The following is a 20,239-nucleotide window of genomic DNA, read 5'->3' on the forward strand; positions in this document are numbered from 1 at the left end:
GAATCCCAGGGCGGCGCCACGGCATGCTTAGCGCTCCCCAGCCAGCAGTTACTGGAGCCCCTTGTTATCTCCCTCGGCCAGCCCCACCACACCACACAGATGGTTCCTAAGCGCTTTGGTTGCTGGAGGAACAGGGCGAACCACCTCATTGGCCCGCTCCGTGCCGGGTGGGGAGTGCCAAGACAGGGGTGTAGCCTTCCAAAGGCCATTCCCACCGGACGGACATTCCCTTTTCGGAATATCGTTCCTGCATATGTCCGTTGGCTGATGTTTTCTGAGAACGTCAGGGTTTTTTTTTCTTCTCAGGATGAGAGTATGGATCCAGAGAGTAGCTTGACCGTGTGAAGCTGTGTGTGAGCATTGTTGACCTTTCTTCTCGCTTATGGATATGTGGGTGGGGGAGAAGGTGGACTACTGGCAGCCATCTTGGTTTAGTTGTTTGCAATGTTTCATTTATATGTCGGGAGAGCTCACACTTTGTCATTGGGATTACATCTAGACAGCAACGAGGCGATCACTTCCTATGAGGATTTTACTCTGCGGTTCTCTTCCAACTCTCTTCTATCTGTGACAGGATATCTTCTTGCTGTTTAACCCAGGCCATCTAGTTGTTTATGTCCCTTAAATATAATCAACAGACTTCCCAGAGTGGGTTCTCTTTAATGTCATAACATTTCTAATGTCACAACCTGCTGGTTTGACCCCTGACCTTTCACCCCTCAGGGACGGCCCTCAGGAGACGGCCAGGAAGCTGGGGATCTTCACGGAGGGCGAGCCCAGCGACCCGCCGCGCAGCACGTCCAATCAGGTCCTGATCCGTTTCCGTAGCAACACGGAGAAAGGTGGACTGTTCCGTATTAATTATCAAGGTATGACTCCCTAACACACACACACATGCACACACACCCAATCACACACACACACACATGCAGACTCTCACACACGTATTGAATGTTGTGGTGTGTTCTCCCCAGCGTACAGACTGCAGTTCTGCCTGCCTCCACCCATCATTCCAAATGCAGAGATCCTGATGGCTAGCAAGGAATTTAAAATAGGTAAGTGGACATTCACACCTCCATGTTCTACAGTACACATAGACACACACAAACACACACCCTTCTCCTCCGTGCCCTATTGTGTAGGATGATGGCCCAGTCTCCATGAAGCATTTTGAGTAGCTAGTCTTTCTTGCCAGTTCATATTGAGGCTTGGCCAGCTCTCATTAACAATGTGCCCAGAATATAAGACAACAAGCTGCACTCTTCCACTGCTTCTACTGTGACACACACACACACATCCTCTCCCATTCTTGCTCATAAAACTACTAGTCCCATAAGACCGTGCTGCAGTGCTGATCTACAGGCACAACTACACTACCCAGGGGGCCTCAGGAAAACAAAATATTAATACTCATGAGCCTAGCTTTGCCAATAGGGTTCAGAACAGGTGCTCTCATTTTAGTATTGCAGACAGTTACCATTACTCAGTTTTATTTGCATAGCGACGTTGTTGGTGATTACTCAACGACAGACAGGGTAGAGACACTGACACAGCACTCTGTTTGTTAACCTGAGGAGTGTTTGGTATAGTCCTGAAATAGCAGAAGGAGCTTAGATTTAGGGTCCAGATTCTTCTGACTTACAATTTGTAGATATGGGAAGACATTAGTTTAATGATGTTATTGTTTCTCTGCCTCTCTCTCTCTCTCTCTCTCTCTCTCTCTCTCTCTCTCTCTCTCTCTCTCTCTCTCTCTCTCTCTCTCTCTCTCTCTCTCTCTCTCTCTCTCTCACGCTCCCCTCTCGCTCTCTGAATCTCTCAAATGTAAATTTATTCTCCCCCCTCCCCTCCATCCTCTCCCCTCGCCTCCCCTCCTCCATCCTCTCCCCCCTCTCTCCCTCCCTCCTCCCCTCCCCTCCTCCCCTCCCCTCCTCCCCTCCCCTCCTCCCCTCTTCCCCTCTCCCCTCCCCTCCTCCCCATCTCCTCTCCTCTTCCTCCTCTCTACTTCCCTCCCGTCTCCCCTCCTCCCCTCCATCCCTCTCCAGGAGACATAGTGAGGTACAGGTGTCTGCCAGGGTACCGCCTGAGTGGGAACAACATCCTGACCTGTCGTCTGGGGACACACCTGGAGTTTGCTGGTCCTCCTCCCTCGTGTGACGGTAAGCTGCTCGCTGCTGTTCCTGGCTGTTTGTTCTTGTTTTATTACTGTTTATCATTGTTTACATCCTCACCCTTGGCTACCACAGCTTCTGTTCCACCTCAGATCCGTACTCAGGTTTTTTTGTCTTTGTTTTTATCCCGCGGGCTGGTTCTGTTGTCAGCTGTGTTCTGAGAGGGTATATCTGTGTTGTTGTTGTTGTTGATGAGCTCCCAGGGGGCTGGGGGAGACTAGGTGTAACAGCGTAGCCTGCTCCCCCAGGTCCTCGTGAGTACCAACACACTCCACTGTGTCTCTGTCATAGCACATCCGCTTGTGTTTTCTTTTTCTCTCTGTCTCTCTCGCCATATCACTTTCTTTCTCTCCTATCTCTTTCCCCTATCTCTCCTTCTCCAGATCCCTCTCCCCTGTCTCTCTCCCTCCCCCTGTCCAGTCTCTCTCTCCTACTCTTTCAATCTCTCTTTTTTTTATCCTTCTCCTGTCTCTCGCTCTTTCTGCCTCTCCTGTCTCTTGCCCTTTCTCGGGTATGATTGTAAGCTTGCAACTGTTTGGCAGATGAAGCAGACTGCACAGAGCTAAACTCATTGTCATGTGTTGAAGGGGAAGAAAGAGAAAAATGGAGAAAGAAGCACAAAACGAGAGAAGAAAGCATAAAAAAGGAGGGACCTCATAAATAAAAGCAAATATGGAAAATAACATGTGAAGAAGACTAAAAACGTTTTGATAAAGGGCCTATTTTCTTTTACTTAGGCTTAAACCTACACTCGCAGCCCTTTACGCTGTGTGGTGTGTGTGTGAGTGAGTAGTAAAAGCCGCTGTAATTCATCTGGCCTCTAATTGCGTGCGCGCCCCACTAATAGTTCCCTCCCATCATGCTGAAAAGGACCTTTCTTCCTGGGGCAAACCATTCCAGCTGACTCCCACCCTCCTTCCTAGCCAGCCCTCTCAGGCAGAGACAGACAGAGACAGAGACAGGAAAGAAGAACAGACAGAGAGGGACAGACAGACAGACAGCAAGACCGAGAGACACATAGACAGTGAGAGAGATGGAAGGAGAGAGAGAGAGAGAGAGAGAGAGAGAGAGAGAGAGAGAGAGAGAGAGAGAGAGAGAGAGAGAGAGAGAGAGAGAGAGAGAGAGAGAGAGAGGCAGAGAAACAATAACATCATTAAACTAATGTCTTCCCATATCTACAAATTGTAAGTCAGAAGAATCTGGACCCTAAATCTAAGCTCCTTCTGCTATTTCAGGACTACACCAAACACTCCTCAGGTTAACAAACAGAGTGCTGTGTCAGTGTCTCTACCTGTCTGTCGTTGAGTAATCACCAACAGAGAGAGAGAGAGAGAGAGAGAGAGAGAGAGAGAGAGAGAGAGAGAGAGAGAGAGAGAGAGAGAGAGAGAGAATGTGAGTACATGTGTGCGTGCCAGTGTGTATGGGTGCATCCAACCTTTCCAGTTTGCCCAATGAGGTTCTCTCATCTGAGAGAGGGAGAGAGAGGAGCCTATTGAGTAGAAGGATCATGACTTGTGTTGGGTGACATGAGTGAAAGAGAGAGGGATGAGGACAGGCTGTGAAAGAGAGATGGTGAGAGAGAGAGAGAGAGAGAGAGAGAGAGAGAGAGAGAGAGAGAGAGAGAGAGAGAGAGAGAGAGAGAGAGAGAGAGAGAGAGAGAGAGAGAGAGAGAGAGAGAGAGAGAGAGAGAGAGAGAGAAAGAGGCCAGGGCCGAGAAGACAGGAGATCAGCTAATTGAAATGCAGAGGAGACGCTAGCTGCAGCTGCACCTATCAAATCACTGCTTCCAGCTCTGACAACCACAGACCCCTCCCCCTTCCATCACACACACACATGCAGGCACACACGTAGACACACGCACGCACACGCAGTTGACGCAAGGGTATGCAAACACGCAGCCACAGACCCTTCCACCCTCTAGCACAATCACACACACACAATCACACACACACTCACGCACTCACAAAGAAGTAAAGACGAGGTGAGGGGGAAAGAACGAGGGAAACAAAGAGAACATCCTCACAAATAAAGAATGTGGTTACGGGCACACCTGACAGATGGACAGAGACTGAGTCAGAGGAGAGGAGAGGACACACAAACCAAACTTTACCCCCCCCCACCACCGTTGTGTATTCTCAAAGCAGGATCAGTAACGGTAGCATAGTTGCAGTGCTGGGTACTAGCCTAGAGCTAAAGCTAACTCGGCAGTGTCACTGGAGCTAGCAAGCCTCTCTCTGATGGTTTCTTTGGCTGTCTCTCTTTCACTCCGTGCACCCCCCTCCCACACACACACACACACACACACACACAACACACACACACACACACACACACACACACACACACACACACACGGACACACACACTTACATGGAATTTTGTAACACTCTGTCCTTCTTTTCTTCTGCCCGCTTTTGAAACTGTTTCAAACATACAAACACACAACACACACACACATACTCACAACGTCTCGCTAACATAGCTAACATTACCAATCCCGCCCACACAAGCAGTCTCAGTTGGTTTTCTGAATTCCGTGTCATGTATCCAGTTTCCATGGTGACAGGGGTAACCCAAGATAATGTTTTATTTTAGCTTTATTTGTACATCTCTCTCCTCTCCTCCTTCTCTCTACTCTCTTCTCCTCAAATCTCACCTCCTCATATCTTCTCTCCTAACATCTCCTCTCTTCTTCTCTCTCCTCATAATCTCATCTCCTTTCCTCTCCTCTCCACTCATCTTCTCTCCTCATATTTCCTCTCCTCACCTCCTCTCCTCACATATTATCTCCTCTCCTTTACCTCATCTCACCTCATCTCCACACATCTCTCTTACTCTCTCCTCACATATGATTTACTCTCCTCCCCACTCTTTTCTGCAGTCATGCGCTACATAGGGTGATCATTCTGGGCTATGTTGTCAATGTCTCTGATACACACTGACTCGTCCACACGCCTTAGTAGTGTCAGTAACAAGAACTCTGTTTTCCATTAGTATCGGGTTTCATGGTATACAAACGCTTGTATATGTGTTACATATTATTGATTGGTACATTCCGTATATTGGTGTTGGAGATTCACCATTGTTAAGAATGACTGTTAATAGTCTTGGGGTTTTTCTATTGATTTGGGCTACAGCTGGAAGGGGTGATCAGACTATACCTAAATAAACACATACACACAAACGGAGACACACACACACACACAAACGCAATTGAATTGTTAACAAGCAAACACAACAGGCTGTGATCATCATAGCTGTTTCCCTTTCTATCCCCTAGCCAGCTTTACAATTGAATCTGAATAATCACCGATCACAATACCGTGCTGAATCCCTCCCTCCCCACCCCATCTGTCAGTTCTCTCTCCGCTTCTTTCTTTACCTCACTTCCTTTTCCGTCTCTTTCCTCTGTCCCTCTTCCTTCCTCCTCTTATGCAAGCCCTCCCTTAATCCTGCCATCAATCCTTTAATCTTTAAAAGGTTGTAACAGGCGAACGTTCTACCCCTCCTCTCCACACCTCCACACTCCCTCCCTGGGCATCCCTCTCTCAGCTGTTCTATCTTGACCCCCCCCCCCAACACACACACACACACACACAAACACACACATCAGCTGATCCTGTGGTCCCCTCAGAGCAGCTCATCATCGCCCCCCCAAGCTGCTCAGATTAAACCCCAGCATGGGCGACGCTGTCTCAGCTGGGAGGAGCTTTGAGCCTGTGTTAACAGGGGATGCGTCGTGTCTGGAGATAGGACTCCCCGCTGTGTGGGAGTGGGTTCTGGTGACCATGTCACTCTGTGTGATAAAGAGAGACACAGAGAGAGAGAGAGAGAGAGAGAGAGAGAGAGAGAGAGAGAGAGAGAGAGAGAGAGAGAGGGGGGGGGGGGGGAGGGAGAGAGAGAGAGAGAGAGAGAGAAAGAGAGAGAGAGCATGTGTGCGTGCCGGTGTGTATGAGTGCATCCAACCTTTCCAGTTTGCCCAATGAGGTTCTCTCATCTGATTCTAGCATCAATCAGCTGCGTTATCACTCCGCTAGTTTGCCCACACCTCGATGGAGAACGTTCTGCAGGATGATCTCAGCCTTGCTTCCTGTAAGCCCTTTATGCTTCTTGTCAGATTAGTGTCATAACCATTGTTTACATCCTCACACTCAGACGCGTCATTTCAAAGCGGATTAGGGTACGGGAGATAGAGAATAGTATTGAATAAAAACTTTGCTCCATCTGATGTGATTGTCGAGGTGAGCTGGGGGAAAAAGGTCGATCAGAACGTGTTTTTATCCTTGAGGAATTGATCACCTGGTGAACTTGTACTTCAGAGTTTATAGACTAAGAAATGCCAGTCCATGATTGTGTTCAGTCACTGCTTCCACACTGAGGGCTGTTGCTAGGGTCCATTCGCTCTAATCATTTCGCATCTTTTGCAGATTAAAGGTGTTATCGGGTACATTTACACTTTGGGAGGATTAGATTGGTCTTTGGTTGATGTTTTACATGTCAGTATGGCCGACACAGATATGATGTGTAGCATCAAACTCCAATTAACCAACTCCAAATATCCAACACAATTATCTAACACCAATTATCCAACTTCAGATAAAACCAACACCAATTATGCAACAGTGAATAACCAACACCATTTAACCAACACCAATTAACCAACTTCAATTAGTCAACACAATTCTGCAACTACTATTAACCAACACCAATCATGCAACATCAATTAACCACTAAACAACTTTATTAGTCAACTCTAATAACTCATTCAGAACATTTTCAGCAATAAACAAACTGTTGTTACAACTAAAGCTAGTCATGTAACAGGTTTGTGCCTGACATGGTTGGGCTATATGTTTGTCTGTTGAACACACCCTGCCCACGCTCACACACACACACACACACACAATTAAATCCCACACATCCTAGATAGAACACAGCCCTACATAACAGATAACACACTTTACTCAGCTCTCGTCCGGTTAACATCACCATGGATGCAGCGTGACATCCTGATGGTGATTAGCATCCAGCTAGCGTAGCATGGTTCCAGTTAAACACATCCATCACCATTCATTCATACAGCCACCACACCGCACACACACACACAGCTCTGGATATGCAGCTGTGATAATGTTTGTCTGCATTTACACAACCTCTTCATGTTCATCCTACATGCTGTACATAAGCATACACTCTCACGCAATCATTTCCCTGAGGGCAGCTACACAATGATTTATAAGCTTCAGTATTTCTCTGCTGTAATCAAGATCCAACAGTGCCAAACACTGTGTTTGTTTGTTTCTGTGAGTACTGCACTAGGCAGATTGGTATACCGTCTTACAATAAGGATATTCATACTAACCTAAACCCAAGCTGGCTCTCACTATTTATCTCCGTCATACATGGTACATGGAGACTATATACTGTGGTAACCACTGGGAGGGTTCGAGGGAAGCTGAATATAAATCAAGGTTACGTGAGGCAGAGGGAGGTTAACACACTTGTGCGTTTAAACATCACAGGGAACAACAACAAAAGCGAATAGTCTTCTGCTAGCAGGGTACAAAACGAAATCAGAGGTCCGTTCTGCAGACGTCGTCATTCGCATCTCCTCTCCCTGCCCGTGCCGACGATCCATCGGCCTATAGGGAGCACACACAGTACAACTAATATACGAGTTTTACTTGCCAAAACTCTAGCCTCTCGTGTTCGCCTTCGTTCGTCCAGCTCTCCTCTGCTTCTGCTTTGAGTGGGCCCTCTTATAGGTATCCTGATTGCCGAAATTGGTTGAAGGTGGGTTTGCTCCCGTCTGACCGCCACAAGCAAACAGCAGGTATCTCCCATCTACAACGTGCACGTGCTCGTGCACGGAGTTCGACCAGGGTTACCACCATACAGACACATACGCAGACAAATATTTGGATAAAAGCGTCCGCTAAATGAATAAATACATGTAAATATGCACACACATACACACAGGATGTTGTGTGTTGTCACTGCTGTGTGAAACACATTGTTGACATAACACTAAACCAAGCATAACCTCTAGACAGACTCAGCAAGGTTGTCAACTTTAGGTTTGCACTGGGGTGCTAAAACAAAGCTTTTAACAAATGGCTAATTGTAGGGGTGGCAAATCTGAGTTTTTTAAAATCTAAATAGTATTCAAATTAATTTGGTGTTTGCAATTACATTCCACACCTGCTGTGTCATTTTGGAAAAACATGTCAATAAAAATGAATTAATTCTGTGTAAATGAGAAGTTAGAAGCAATGTGTTAGGGTTGTTGGTGGAGAAAGTTCTGGGACTCCTTGGCTTGAGAGCTCCACCAAACGGACAAGCCAAGCAGGATGTAAAAGAGCTAGTGCTGTGTCAAACACACTTCTACATCATGTCATGCTGTCTCTCTGAGGCCTGATCTGTATGCAGATGCTAGGCAGCCTGCATAGAGTTCCTGTAAAACGGCTTGGAAGGGGAGCACAGCGTATAATTCAGGGTAGAACCACAGGGAAATGTCACCCAGAGACTCCAGGACGAATACCAATGACAGACAGCAGAGAGGTGGACGGACCGGAGGAATGAGTTGACACTCTCTCTCTCTCTCTCTCTCTCTCTCTCTCTCTCTCTCTCTCTCCCTCTCTCGCTCTCTCTCTCACAAACACACTCTCACAAACACACACACTCTCTCATACATCTCTCTCTCTCTCTCTCTCTCTCTCTCTCTCTCTCTCTCGCTAACACACACACAAATCCACACTCTCTCTATCACAAACACACATACACTCTCTCTTTCACACACTGTCTCTCACAAAACGACACGCACTCTCCCACAGGCACACACACACACATTCTAACACACACAAACACTCTCTAACTCTAAAACACGCACACACTTACGTTGACACACACACACACACACACTGTCACACAGACACGCACAGGTCTTCCAGGCAGTATTAGCGTGAGCTACAGAGGTAGCACCAGCTCCGTCCCTCATAGGAAGGGCAGTGAAAGGAGAGAGCTTGCTCCTGGCTACTCTCTGATATCATCAACCAGTGACACTCGGTTCCCGCTCGGCCGCCCTTGTTTCCGACAGTGGACTAGCAGGAATGTCAATTATCTCCCCCTTGTTCTGTTTCCAGCCTTGTCCTCTTGTAGCTCTTGCATGTTACAGAATCAATGGCTGCTAACATTTTCACAAACTGGACTGAATCATGCTCTAGGTGTTTTTGAGGGGAAAACAAACACATTTTCAATGTACAGTATTGAATGACATTGTATTTATGTATGCAATCATTTGTCGTTCATGTACTTGGCATTTATGAATTAATTCATTCATGTATCTTGGTCATTCAGCCGTGTATGTGTCATTCATGTGTCTCTTCCTCCTCTTTTCTCTCTCAGTGACATGTCCCATGAATGAGGTCCTGACCGCCTCCACTGGAGTCATCATGAGCCAGTCTCCCGGCAGCGGCTTCCCCCACTTTGAGTCCTGCTCCTGGGTGGTGAAGGTGGACCCGGGCTACAACATCACCTTTACCATCGAACACTTCCAAACCAGCCGGCAGTTCGATGAGCTGGAGATCTTTGACGGTGAGCGGGTCACACACGAAGATCCAATGTAGGGTCGGAGATTCATCGAAATCTTCCTCACAAAAACATCTGACACAGGCAGACGTGAATCTGATGTTTGGTGTTGAGGGGCTGGACTTGGTTGTCGAAACATGCAGGAGTCGGAATGCCCATATTCTGTCATACATTTACATTTAGTCATTTAGCAGACGCTCTTATCCAGAGCGACTTACAGTAAGTACAGGGACATTCCCCCCCGAGGCAAGTAGGGTGAAGTGCCTTGCCCAAGGACACAACGTCAATTGACACGGCCGGGAATCGAACTGGCAACCTTCAGATTACTAGCCCGACTCCCTCTCCGCTCAGCCACCTGACTCCCAGGAGTCTGGATGGATGTAAACATCTATCTGAAAGATCTGTTGAGATCTGTGCTGTTGAGCTGCAAGCCGAACCACCATAAAAGAGAATAGAGCATGCCTTGATTCCACTGGAGGCTGGTATTCCAACTGAAAGAACCCAGTTTGACGTATATGCTCATGTATGTTAAAAGGCAGAGCCTCTCACCCATGAGTCGATGCACGCTTTCTGTGCAGTGATATGGCTGGTGGCTGTAGTTCAGTAGAAAGAAAATAGTTCCTAAATGAAACTGCTTACAACAAGGTCTGTGGATTATCTTCAGAAACCAGGTCATGATTTCTGGAAAGAGACAGAGCTTGCAGCTGAGCTTTTCACATTTGTTGGGTGCTTTGAACACCACAAAACCCCAATCTGGTTCCATTATATTTGAGAGAAAGCAGACAATTCTACAGCTGATATCTCTGAAACTCTTCAACTCACACCGAAACAATCTAGATGGATGAATAGCACTTCATGGAAGATTAAAAAAATGTAATTCTTTGAATTTGGGGTGAACTGTCCCTTTAAGTAAACAAAAGATAACGTGTTCAACCCCAAAGCCATTAGAGACCCCTCACCAGTGGTTATCCATGACCAGAAAACAGCCCAGGTTGACTTTTACAGATACCTGGGTATACACAGCCACAATAAGGAGTGTTCAGGTAGAAAATGTATCTACTAGGTTGAAAGAGCAGCTACAATTCCTTGCGCTCTGAGGATCTTTGGTGTCAGCCAGAAAGTGCTGCTCAATCTGCTTTTGGTAATCTCATTGTACATCTGAAAGCCCAGATTACTCGGTTTACACAGAGAGCTGTGAAAATCATTTGAATCAGACAGCATCGCACACTCCGGGCTGTCTTTGAGGAACCAAATGTCAGGCAGGATGCAAGGATTACAGACCCAGCCCATATCCTCCACTCTGTGTAGCAGCATCTTCTGTTCTTGGTCTCCCATCCATCAAAGCCTTAAAATGGCAGCCAGTGGCTAACCCCTGTAACACTGCTGTGTTTACCTCACTACTGTACCGATTTTTTTTCAATTAAGCTGCTTTACCAATACATTTTTGCGCCATTATGATGATTATAGGGGCTGTACAATGGGCGGCGTGCAATAGTTGGTTGGTGGCAGTGGGTGTACTGTAGGTAAAAATGACTAAATGTATTGTGTGTATTGTTGTGGATGGGTGACGGCCTGTGTCCGTACCGTATGCATGCACTATGTTGTTTGTATTCAAACGACAGATGCTGTATGTGTCCTTCAGGATAATTCTTTCATGGAGCATGGTGGGAACATGCGGCCCCTGCGACCTTGCATCATGCAGTTTGCGTGGGTCATCCTGGGGATGAGAATCGTCAGGGCGAGATCATCGTTGGTGTTAAACGCGTTTTAGGAGTGGTGATTGATTGTAGGAAGCTCTGGGTACTAGGATTTAGGATGGGAAGTCACAGGAGCTTTGTGTGTGACAGTAGGCACCCTTCGACACAATGCCAAACTTTGAACAGTAAAAGCAATAGTTTGAAAAAATTAGGAAGTAATTGAATACTTCACGGTTATATAGGGGTAGAACCCATCCAGAGCATCAGATTGGGTTATGTGAAAAGGACACAGGCGTGACACTAAGTTACCTTAGCTTGAAGACGACCTTAGCCTACAAATGGGGTCAGGGGTCAGGAATGAGCTAGCAAACAGCCCAGAAGAGAGGTCAAGAGGTGCACCCTATCCGTGCAATCACAGCACGAACAACCTTACAGAACGAAAGGCCACCACCTCTGTTACAGAATAGATAGGCCTGTATTTCACAGACAGCAGAGAGGTGGACGGATCGGAGGAATGAGTTGACACACACTCTCTCTCTCTCTCTCTCTCTCTCTCTCTCTCTCTCTCTCTCTCTCTCTCTCTCTCTCTCTCTCTCACACACTCACTCTCTAAATATATATAGTATATACTGTATACATTATTTACATATATACAGTACATATGGAGAAACATTAGGAATTGATGTCGAACAGAACTGAGTCTCCTCAACACCCCACAACCTTTCAATGCTGTATCCATCTGGAAGAGAGAGATTATTTTAGTATTCTGTCCAGTCGCCTCCTGGTGAAGCAGGCTGATCAGAGCTCTTTTAAACTTAGGTCAGGACAGATGATTATGGCCTCAGTATCGCCAGTAAGGGACTAATTTGAAGCTGTAAAAAACGATAGCAGTGATCATGGGCCAGAATCACACTGTCATCAAGACGTAGATGAGTTTTGCCATCGTCTCGATGCGGCTGTGGTGTTCACTTGATTCCATTCTGTTGCCACGGAAACAGTTGAACACCCTTGATTCGGAATCTTCGTTTTGGCGTCTCGACAGAATAGCTGCATGATGGAATACTGGCTGCCGGGAGTGTGTTTGCATGTCGTTAGGACCACAGTTGGAGACCTTGTCTCAGCACCCAGAGAAAACAGCCGCCGTGTGCAAGTGTTGCTGATAAGGCAGTTTTCTGTCTTCTGACCAATGGGTGGCAGACGTGGAGAGCGTCTGCCCATCTCCCTGTCTGGAACAACCTTGGCCAGACTGCCTGTTGGAATTTGGATGGAATCTGCTTCCTTCCCTGTTTTACTGTGCTTCCAAGCCTAACTTTGTAGCTGCCATACTAAAACTAAACTCTGGGAGACTTCTGGAGAATACACGTTTTTTTCAGCTTGGCTTGGTTTCTTTCACACACTGGCCAGAAAATAACTAGTTTTAGTCTGTAAGCTTCTTTGTGTACGTACTGCTCTTCCTTGCAGGCATGTTTCGGTTCAAAGACACCATCAGGACTTTAAATTGGTCTGAGCCACCTTGACGTGAAGTTAAGAGTGTGAGAATCCCGATACAATTGGAAGTTTTAACTTTTTTTGTACCATTGCTGTTAAACTAGACCCCTCTCCACATCAACCCAATCCCATGCATTTAAAGGTTGATTGACAAGCAAAACTAACCAATGACTTGTGTGTGTTCTCCACCTATCCAGGCCCGTCCAGACAGAGTCCCCTCCTGATTACCCTGAGTGGAAACTACTCTAACCCTCTCAGCATCACCAGCTCTATGAACAAGGTCTACCTGCACTGGTCCTTTGACCATACCTCCAGCCACAAGGGTTTCCGCATACGCTATTCAGGTTAGTAAACAACAGCAAATGCTACTCAGGTTAGTAAACAACAACAAACACTTTTCAGGTTAGTAAACAATAACACTATCTGGGTTTGTATACTATAAGAACATACACTACTTAGGTAAACAATAACAACATACGCTGCTCAGGTTAGTAAACAATAACAAATACTACTCAGGTTAGGAAGGACCCAGATTGTTCCTTGGGTTAGTAAATGACAAGGATGTACCCTACTCAGGGAAGTTAACAGCAACAATAAAAGTTAGTAGACAACGACTGGTAGGACTATTTATTTGCTTGGCTTGGCACTTGTTTAGCCAACGTCAAAGGTGATCTTGCGGACGTCACTTACTTTTATAAATTACACGACGCCTCCAATTTGAGATAGTAAGGAGACTTGAGGTGTACTGTAGGAGGAGTTAAGATATTGTTATGGTACCCCGTACAAGGACAGAAGATGAACATTTTAGCATCCAATGTCAAGACCTGATTATGTCATGCTCTACCCCAGAAGGAAAGAATCAAATGGAAACGTTTGCTTCAATTTCCCAATTGAGCACAGTTTATGAAATTACATTAGCTTATAAATGCTTTACCTGTGATCTTTCATTTTCAATCCTAGTCTTTCTGGACCAACGTAAAGTGATCCCCCATTCTTATAACAAAGCACCTATGAACAACGCCTAATAGGGAGTCAGATGGCTGAGCGGTGAGGGAGTCTGGCTAGTAATCTGAAGGTTGCCAGTTCGATTCCCAGCCGCGCCAAATGATTTTGTATCCTTGGGCAAGGTACTTCACCCTACTTGCTTCGGGTGGAGGGGAATGTCCCTGTACTTACTGTAAGTCGCTCTGGATAAGAGCGTCTGCTAAATCACTAAATGTAATGTAAATGTAATAAAATACTGCGTTGTCAAGACAATGTCAGGGGCACGGTGGGATGTTAAGTTAAGTTCCTCAACTGTGTCTGCAGAGAAGCAGTGGAGGAAATGTTTCTACTTTTCAATCCGACTCTAATCATTTGTTCTATTCAAATCATGAAGGATGTGTTGTTGTAAGACACCTTCATAACTCCTGATGAGTTATGCTTGTGTAAATATTTAAGGTCTCCCTCTGCTACCTATCATGGCTGCTCTGCTGGATGAGTGATCATCCACCATCTCTCTCTCTCTCTCTCTCTCTCTCTCTCTCTCTCTCTCTCTCTCTCTCTCTCTCTCTCTGCTCTCTCTGTCTCTTTTTCTACTGTGTGTCTCCCCCTTCCTTCTCTCCACCTCCTTCTGTCTCTCTCCCTCTTCCTCCCTCTCTCTCCCTACATCTCTCTTGTTTCTTTATTTGCATCTTCTTCTCCTGTCCCCTCCTTTTCACGCTGATGGATTCTGCTGTAGCGAGCTAAGTGACAGACGGGGTGTAGTGCAGGCAGGAGAACACAGGTTGCTGTGCCCAATATGGAAACTCCTTCTGGAGGGACACCTTAGTGGGAGGCTGGAACAGATGGCAGGCCAGACTCAAAGCGTTGTACTGTGTTCTTTATCAATCCATCTTCCATCTCCACAGGCCTCTCCTCCATCACAGACTGCAGCTTCTCTCCCATCCGATCTCTCTGCTCGCTCGCTTCGCTCTCTTTCCCTTTCTCCCTGTCTCGCTCTCTCTTTCATTTTCACCCTCGCCATCTCTAGCTCTTCTTTCTGTCTTGTTTATTGCTCTCTCTCTCTCTCCCCCTTGGCTCATTGGGTGGCCTTCACTCTTAGTTCCAGCCTCTTCTTTCTGCTTCAATCTTTATTCTGTTTCTCTCTCTCTCTCTCTCTCTCTCTCTCTCTCTCTCTCTCTCTCTCTCTCTCTCTCTCTCTCTCTCTCTCTCTCTCTCTCTCTCTCTCTCTCTCTCTCTCTCTCTCTCTCTCTCTCTCTCTCTCCCTCGCTATCTCTGTTTCTCTCTTTTCTTCTCTTCCCTGTGGGCTATTCATCCTCTGGCAGCCTGTTAAACACCCATTCAGTGCTTGATGGCTGATTGCAGTGGGACGGTCCGTTCACTGCAGCCTAATGAGAAACAGACACCTCGGGTTTGAACGAGGGAGGGGAAGAATGACAAAAAGAGGCAAACACAAATAGGGAAGAGGGGATTACGTTTGCACTCGGGGGCGACTCTGCGAGCCGCCACTCACTTGGAGTGACAGTGCAAGACCTCCCTGTGAGCGTCTCTGTGAGGAAAGACCGGAATAAAACATTGCCTGAGTTCTGCTTCCTCCTTTGGGCCGACAGTGAAAGTCTCCCTCTCTCCACCAGAGCCGAAACATCCCGACCTTCAAATGAGTCTAACGGACCCCCGCACCCCTGCACCGCTCCACCCCACCACCAACAGTCTCCTCCCTCAAGAACCCCAGATGCTTTCATTCTTCTCCGGATGCATTAATAGCTCTGCTCAGATATGAATGGTATCCGGTATGGTGTTTTACAAGCCAACCTCTGCCAGACAGTCAAGGGAGGCTTCCATTCCAGAGCATCAATTCAAGAAATGAACGTTTTGTGCTGGTAACAAATGCAAAAGCTCGTCAGACAGCCCATAAATACTTTATAAACTGTATGTCAGAGGGTTACCATTGCCCCGTGAGAAGCCTTATCTCGTTGTCTGGAGGGGTGGGAAAAAAGCTTTTTGCTCCAGACAAAAATTAAAAATTTAATAAATAATATATTACAAAATTGTGACATTTCCATTGGTGGATACAGGCGGGTTTGGGCTGGACGAATTAGCATTTTTATAGAGATGTAATGTGGTCATAGCGATTAACCGTAATGGATGATACGCTTTTTTGCATTCGCGGTCCACTTCCTCCCTAATCTCTCCCCCTGCGCTCGACGCCAGTCATCTCCTGCGTCATTCGGCCTGATACCATTGCGACAGGGTTTAATCTCCTATCTTGGCACAATGGGTGTCTTCATCGGCCCCATTCCAAACCCTTCTCTATGGTCTTGTACTGTATCCTTGGCTGTAGGCCGCTTATCATGAGATCTCCAATGTTGCAGCCGATTGAGTCACTTTACATTTGTCCAGTCTCACTGCTACACCCAGAATACAGCCGTATCATCACAGCCTCACACCATATTTAGCCTCCCTAGCAAAAGTAATACATAATACCAAGTTATTGTATATACATCATTTATATCCTGTCTATCTCTCTCTCTTTCTCTCTTTCCCTCTCTATCTTTTTCTCCTGCCTTGAACCAGTTCCCCTTTTGTGGAACATTTTGTCTTCATTAATCTGTTTTCCCTCGTCTGTGCATGGCAGCGCTCCCCTTAAAGGTTTGTGTGTACAGCTCAGTGTTAGCGGTGATCAGTCGGCGCCGAGCGCTGAGCAAAGTGAGACAGATGCAGTGGAGATCCAGGGCTCAGATGCAATTAAAGAAGCATTACGCAGCACCTCCGGCAAAACTTTACATCGCCCCTGTCGTTGGTTTCAAATGGTTTTACTGTCTCTCTTCTTCTCCTGTCTGACTGTTTCTTTCTCTCTGTTTTTCTCTATTCCTCCTTGCCCCCCCCCCAGCGGCATACTGCAGCCCCCCCAACAACCCGGTCAACGGTACGGTCCACAGCCAGACAGGCACCAAGCTGGGCAGCACCCTTCGCTTCAACTGTGACCAGGGCTTCAGGCTCATCGGCCAGAGCAGTGCCACCTGCACCCGCACCCCCCAGGGCATCTACCAATGGAATGCTCCTGTGCCCCTCTGTCAGGGTAAGGACTAGTCCATCATCTAGTTTAGGGAGGGGGGATGAATGTTATCATACATGCGTTTTTGTTTTTTTAAACAGCAGCAAAAACACATTTAGAGAATGCACCCCCCCACTGGACCATACTATCAGTGTTCTACAGCTGTAGAGCTATTATGGACTGCTCATTGTAGTGTTTTTGGGATCATATTGATGCTGTAGCTGTAGAAGAATCCCAGTACACTAACTATGCCCTTGGCAAGTGCAAACTTGAAATGAACTTGTCGACTGGGTTTAAAACACATTCTATCGTTTTTGCTCTGGAGTGTTCTTCAGGATGACTGAGGACTAGGACTGGTGTCAAAGTCTTCACAGGGGACAGTACCTCGGATTCACTTAAACATGTATTGTTTTGTTACCATGGGTTTCAAGGTAAACCCATTGTTTAAATTGAATATACTTCTACTGTCTCTTTGTAATGTCAGACATCTTGTTGGACCATGACTCGAAAACCTTGATGTCTTAAAACTAATTATCTGTGCTGGAATTCATAATGCTTTTGCTAGCGGTTGAACACGACGTGAACTGAAGAAAACCTCGGTTTGAGTGTGAAAACTCCACTTTGATTTTCTTCTACATCATGTCGCTTTTGAAGGCTCTTAACCAAAGACTAATAGCCAATTTAGCGCTCTCTGTTGGGCGCCCTTCACAAGAAAAGGAATCTAAAGCCGATTAACATAGATTTTCCTGCATGCTTCCTTTTTTTACGCACATTTGTTCGACATCCATCATGTAGAGACTCCAATATTTTCTTTGTTGACAACAAATTCTATCGACACACTGTGCATCTGTTTACGTCGACGTGTTTGCCCGCGCATGCTAAAATAAACAAAACCCCGCCCCCTTGTTTGTATTTCCTTGTTTAATCCGGGGGTTTTAAGACCTTGCAGACATACCCAGGTGTCCTGCCTTGCTGTATCAACATCATCAGCACAGGTGGAAGCTGCCAGCAGCAGGCCAGCCATTCTGTGGTGGGAAAGTCTACAGCAGGTGCAATCTCTACTCAGAATTACCAGAGCTCTCTCCAGACGGAGTATGTTTGCCTTTGGGCGTACAGGGGGAGCAAGCTAATGTTTACTTCACAACAATGCCTGCGGTACTGGGAGGGCTTTGGTACAGGGAAGCCTGTTGTTAGAGAGACACTGTGAAATGGTTTTACAAAGCACTTCGTGTCGTGTATTTAATATGATCTTTTTTTAGCAGACACTTTTATCTTCAGAATTTCTATGTTTCAGTGCCCAGGGGGATAAATCAGCCTTCCTACTCCTGGTCCTTGGTTGGCCGTTGTTGCCCTAGCTTTGTGTTCTCGGTTTTTGGAGTGCAAGAAAAGGCAACTGTTTGAATGTTGCTAAATTATTCTCTTATTTGTTCTTCTGTCACCCCTTTTTTTCCCATCTCCTTCAATTTAAATCTAAAATCTCCCTTCTTCCGCCTCTTTCATTCTCTTTTCTCTCCTTCTCTCTCCTTCCCTTCATCAGTGGTGACATGTGGGATGCCAGAGCCTCCATTGAACGGCAGTATCGCTGGGCAGGATTTCACCCTCGGAGCCAGAGCTTTGTATCAGTGCAACGCTGGGTTCCGATTGGCCAGCCCTCTCGCAATATCTGTTGTCTGCCAGGAGTCGGGGAGGTGGAGCCCCAATGAAGCCCCGCCCCGTTGCATTCGTGAGTATCTCATTGGACAAAGCTCGACCGTGTGAGAGGATCCGTATACCTGGTTTTTCTTTCACTAATACACAAGGTCATGTTGGTTTTAGCTCTCCAGGGGACACACACCATACTCACCAAACTCGGTTTTGTGGCCTTCTGTTTTTCACCCACTCTTCACAATTTTACTTTAATTGAAGTTTTGAAGCGGGAGCTTTCCAAACTCCAGGAAGTTGCAGATACATCCTCAGGATCACTGCATTAAGACTCTGATCGTAGTCGCGGTGAAAAATCCCCGATCCGTACTCCATGTCTAGCTAAAACAGATTACTCTTAGGCCTTAATACTTGGGTCTGTCACTGTCAAGCTGCTATCACATGGTAAACAGTACGTTTTCTTTGAACTAAAAAGCGGACTGTAGGAGGTTTACCAATGTGTGCGTAGTACTTCGAAACGACAGATTTTGCCTGCAAGCGGGGAAAAGCCCCTTAAAAAGTGAACCTCTAAATATCTGTAAAAAGTGTTTAACTTAATTTCCATTTGACTTTTGGTAATTTGCCTCTCACCCTTTAGCTGTGACCTGCCCCGACATTGGGCACTCAGCGGTGGATAATGGGAGATGGAGGCTGATCTACGGGACTCAGAACCAGTATGATGCCATGATGATGCTCATCTGTAACCCTGGATACTATTACAGGGGTCAGAGGGTCATCCGTTGTCTGGCCAACAGCACCTGGGACTACCCAGAACCTCGTCCTGCATGCCAGAGTGAGTGAAGTCTCCCTGCTAAAGATATGACCTCATATTTGACTGATCTACGGGCTAGCTTGAACTAAACGTGGAATGAATGGGGAAGACAGGCAATAACAGGGATGAACCATATTTGGAATGAATATGAATGCTAATCCACATGAGAAATGTGTTTCCACATTCCTTTCGGTTGAGGTATAAAGTAGAGGCTTATGTTAGATAAATATTCAGCAGAAGTCTTCAGACAAAACAAAGTAGATTACATTGAAACTGTTAAATATTGCCTATATCGATCAACCAAGCATTCTAAATGTCCTCCAAAGGGATTTCATAGTATTACTCTCTTTTTATGTACTCCTCCGCTCTTTTCCCTCTAATTTCTCCCCCCATCTCTCACCTCCCTTCCCCTTCTCTTTTCCATGTTCCTCTTCGCTCCTTTTCTCCTCTCCATCTCCTCTCTTCCAGTCATCTCATGCGGAGACCTTGGTACTCCTCCCAACGGGAACAAGATTGGGACGTTGACAGTGTTTGGGGCAACGGCCATCTTCTCCTGTAACATGGGCTACACCCTGGTGGGCTCCAGGGTCCGAGAGTGCTTGTCCAACGGGCTGTGGAGCGGAACCCAGGTCCAGTGTCTCGGTAAGACTGGCTCCAGCCTAGAACATTCTGGAGGATGTGTAAATGTGACCTCAGTATGAATCAGCCTGAGATCACTTTCATACGCATTCGTTTCCTTGGTTTGGATATTTCGGTGTTGTTTTTCCGAGGGTGTTTTGGTTTTAATGGTCACTGAGGGGAGAAGATGTTT

The 20,239-nt window shown here is 46.4% G+C and overlaps 1 protein-coding gene across 1 annotated transcript in view; it reads left to right on the plus strand.

The window, feature by feature from the left end:
- The window catches only part of csmd2 (CUB and Sushi multiple domains 2), a 202,392-nt gene that overhangs the window by 157,426 nt on the left and 24,727 nt on the right, over positions 1 to 20,239 (plus strand). The window contains exons 28-36 of the mRNA XM_062446030.1: positions 724 to 869; positions 975 to 1,055; positions 2,043 to 2,156; positions 9,573 to 9,761; positions 13,138 to 13,284; positions 16,812 to 17,000; positions 18,514 to 18,699; positions 19,255 to 19,449; positions 19,897 to 20,070. Of these exons, the coding sequence (XP_062302014.1) occupies positions 724 to 869; positions 975 to 1,055; positions 2,043 to 2,156; positions 9,573 to 9,761; positions 13,138 to 13,284; positions 16,812 to 17,000; positions 18,514 to 18,699; positions 19,255 to 19,449; positions 19,897 to 20,070 (1,421 nt within the window). The remainder of the gene's footprint in view (positions 1 to 723; positions 870 to 974; positions 1,056 to 2,042; positions 2,157 to 9,572; positions 9,762 to 13,137; positions 13,285 to 16,811; positions 17,001 to 18,513; positions 18,700 to 19,254; positions 19,450 to 19,896; positions 20,071 to 20,239) is intronic.

Source organism: Osmerus eperlanus, chromosome 20, assembly GCF_963692335.1.
Source record: "Osmerus eperlanus chromosome 20, fOsmEpe2.1, whole genome shotgun sequence".
NCBI classification, from domain to species: Eukaryota; Metazoa; Chordata; class Actinopteri; order Osmeriformes; family Osmeridae; genus Osmerus; species Osmerus eperlanus.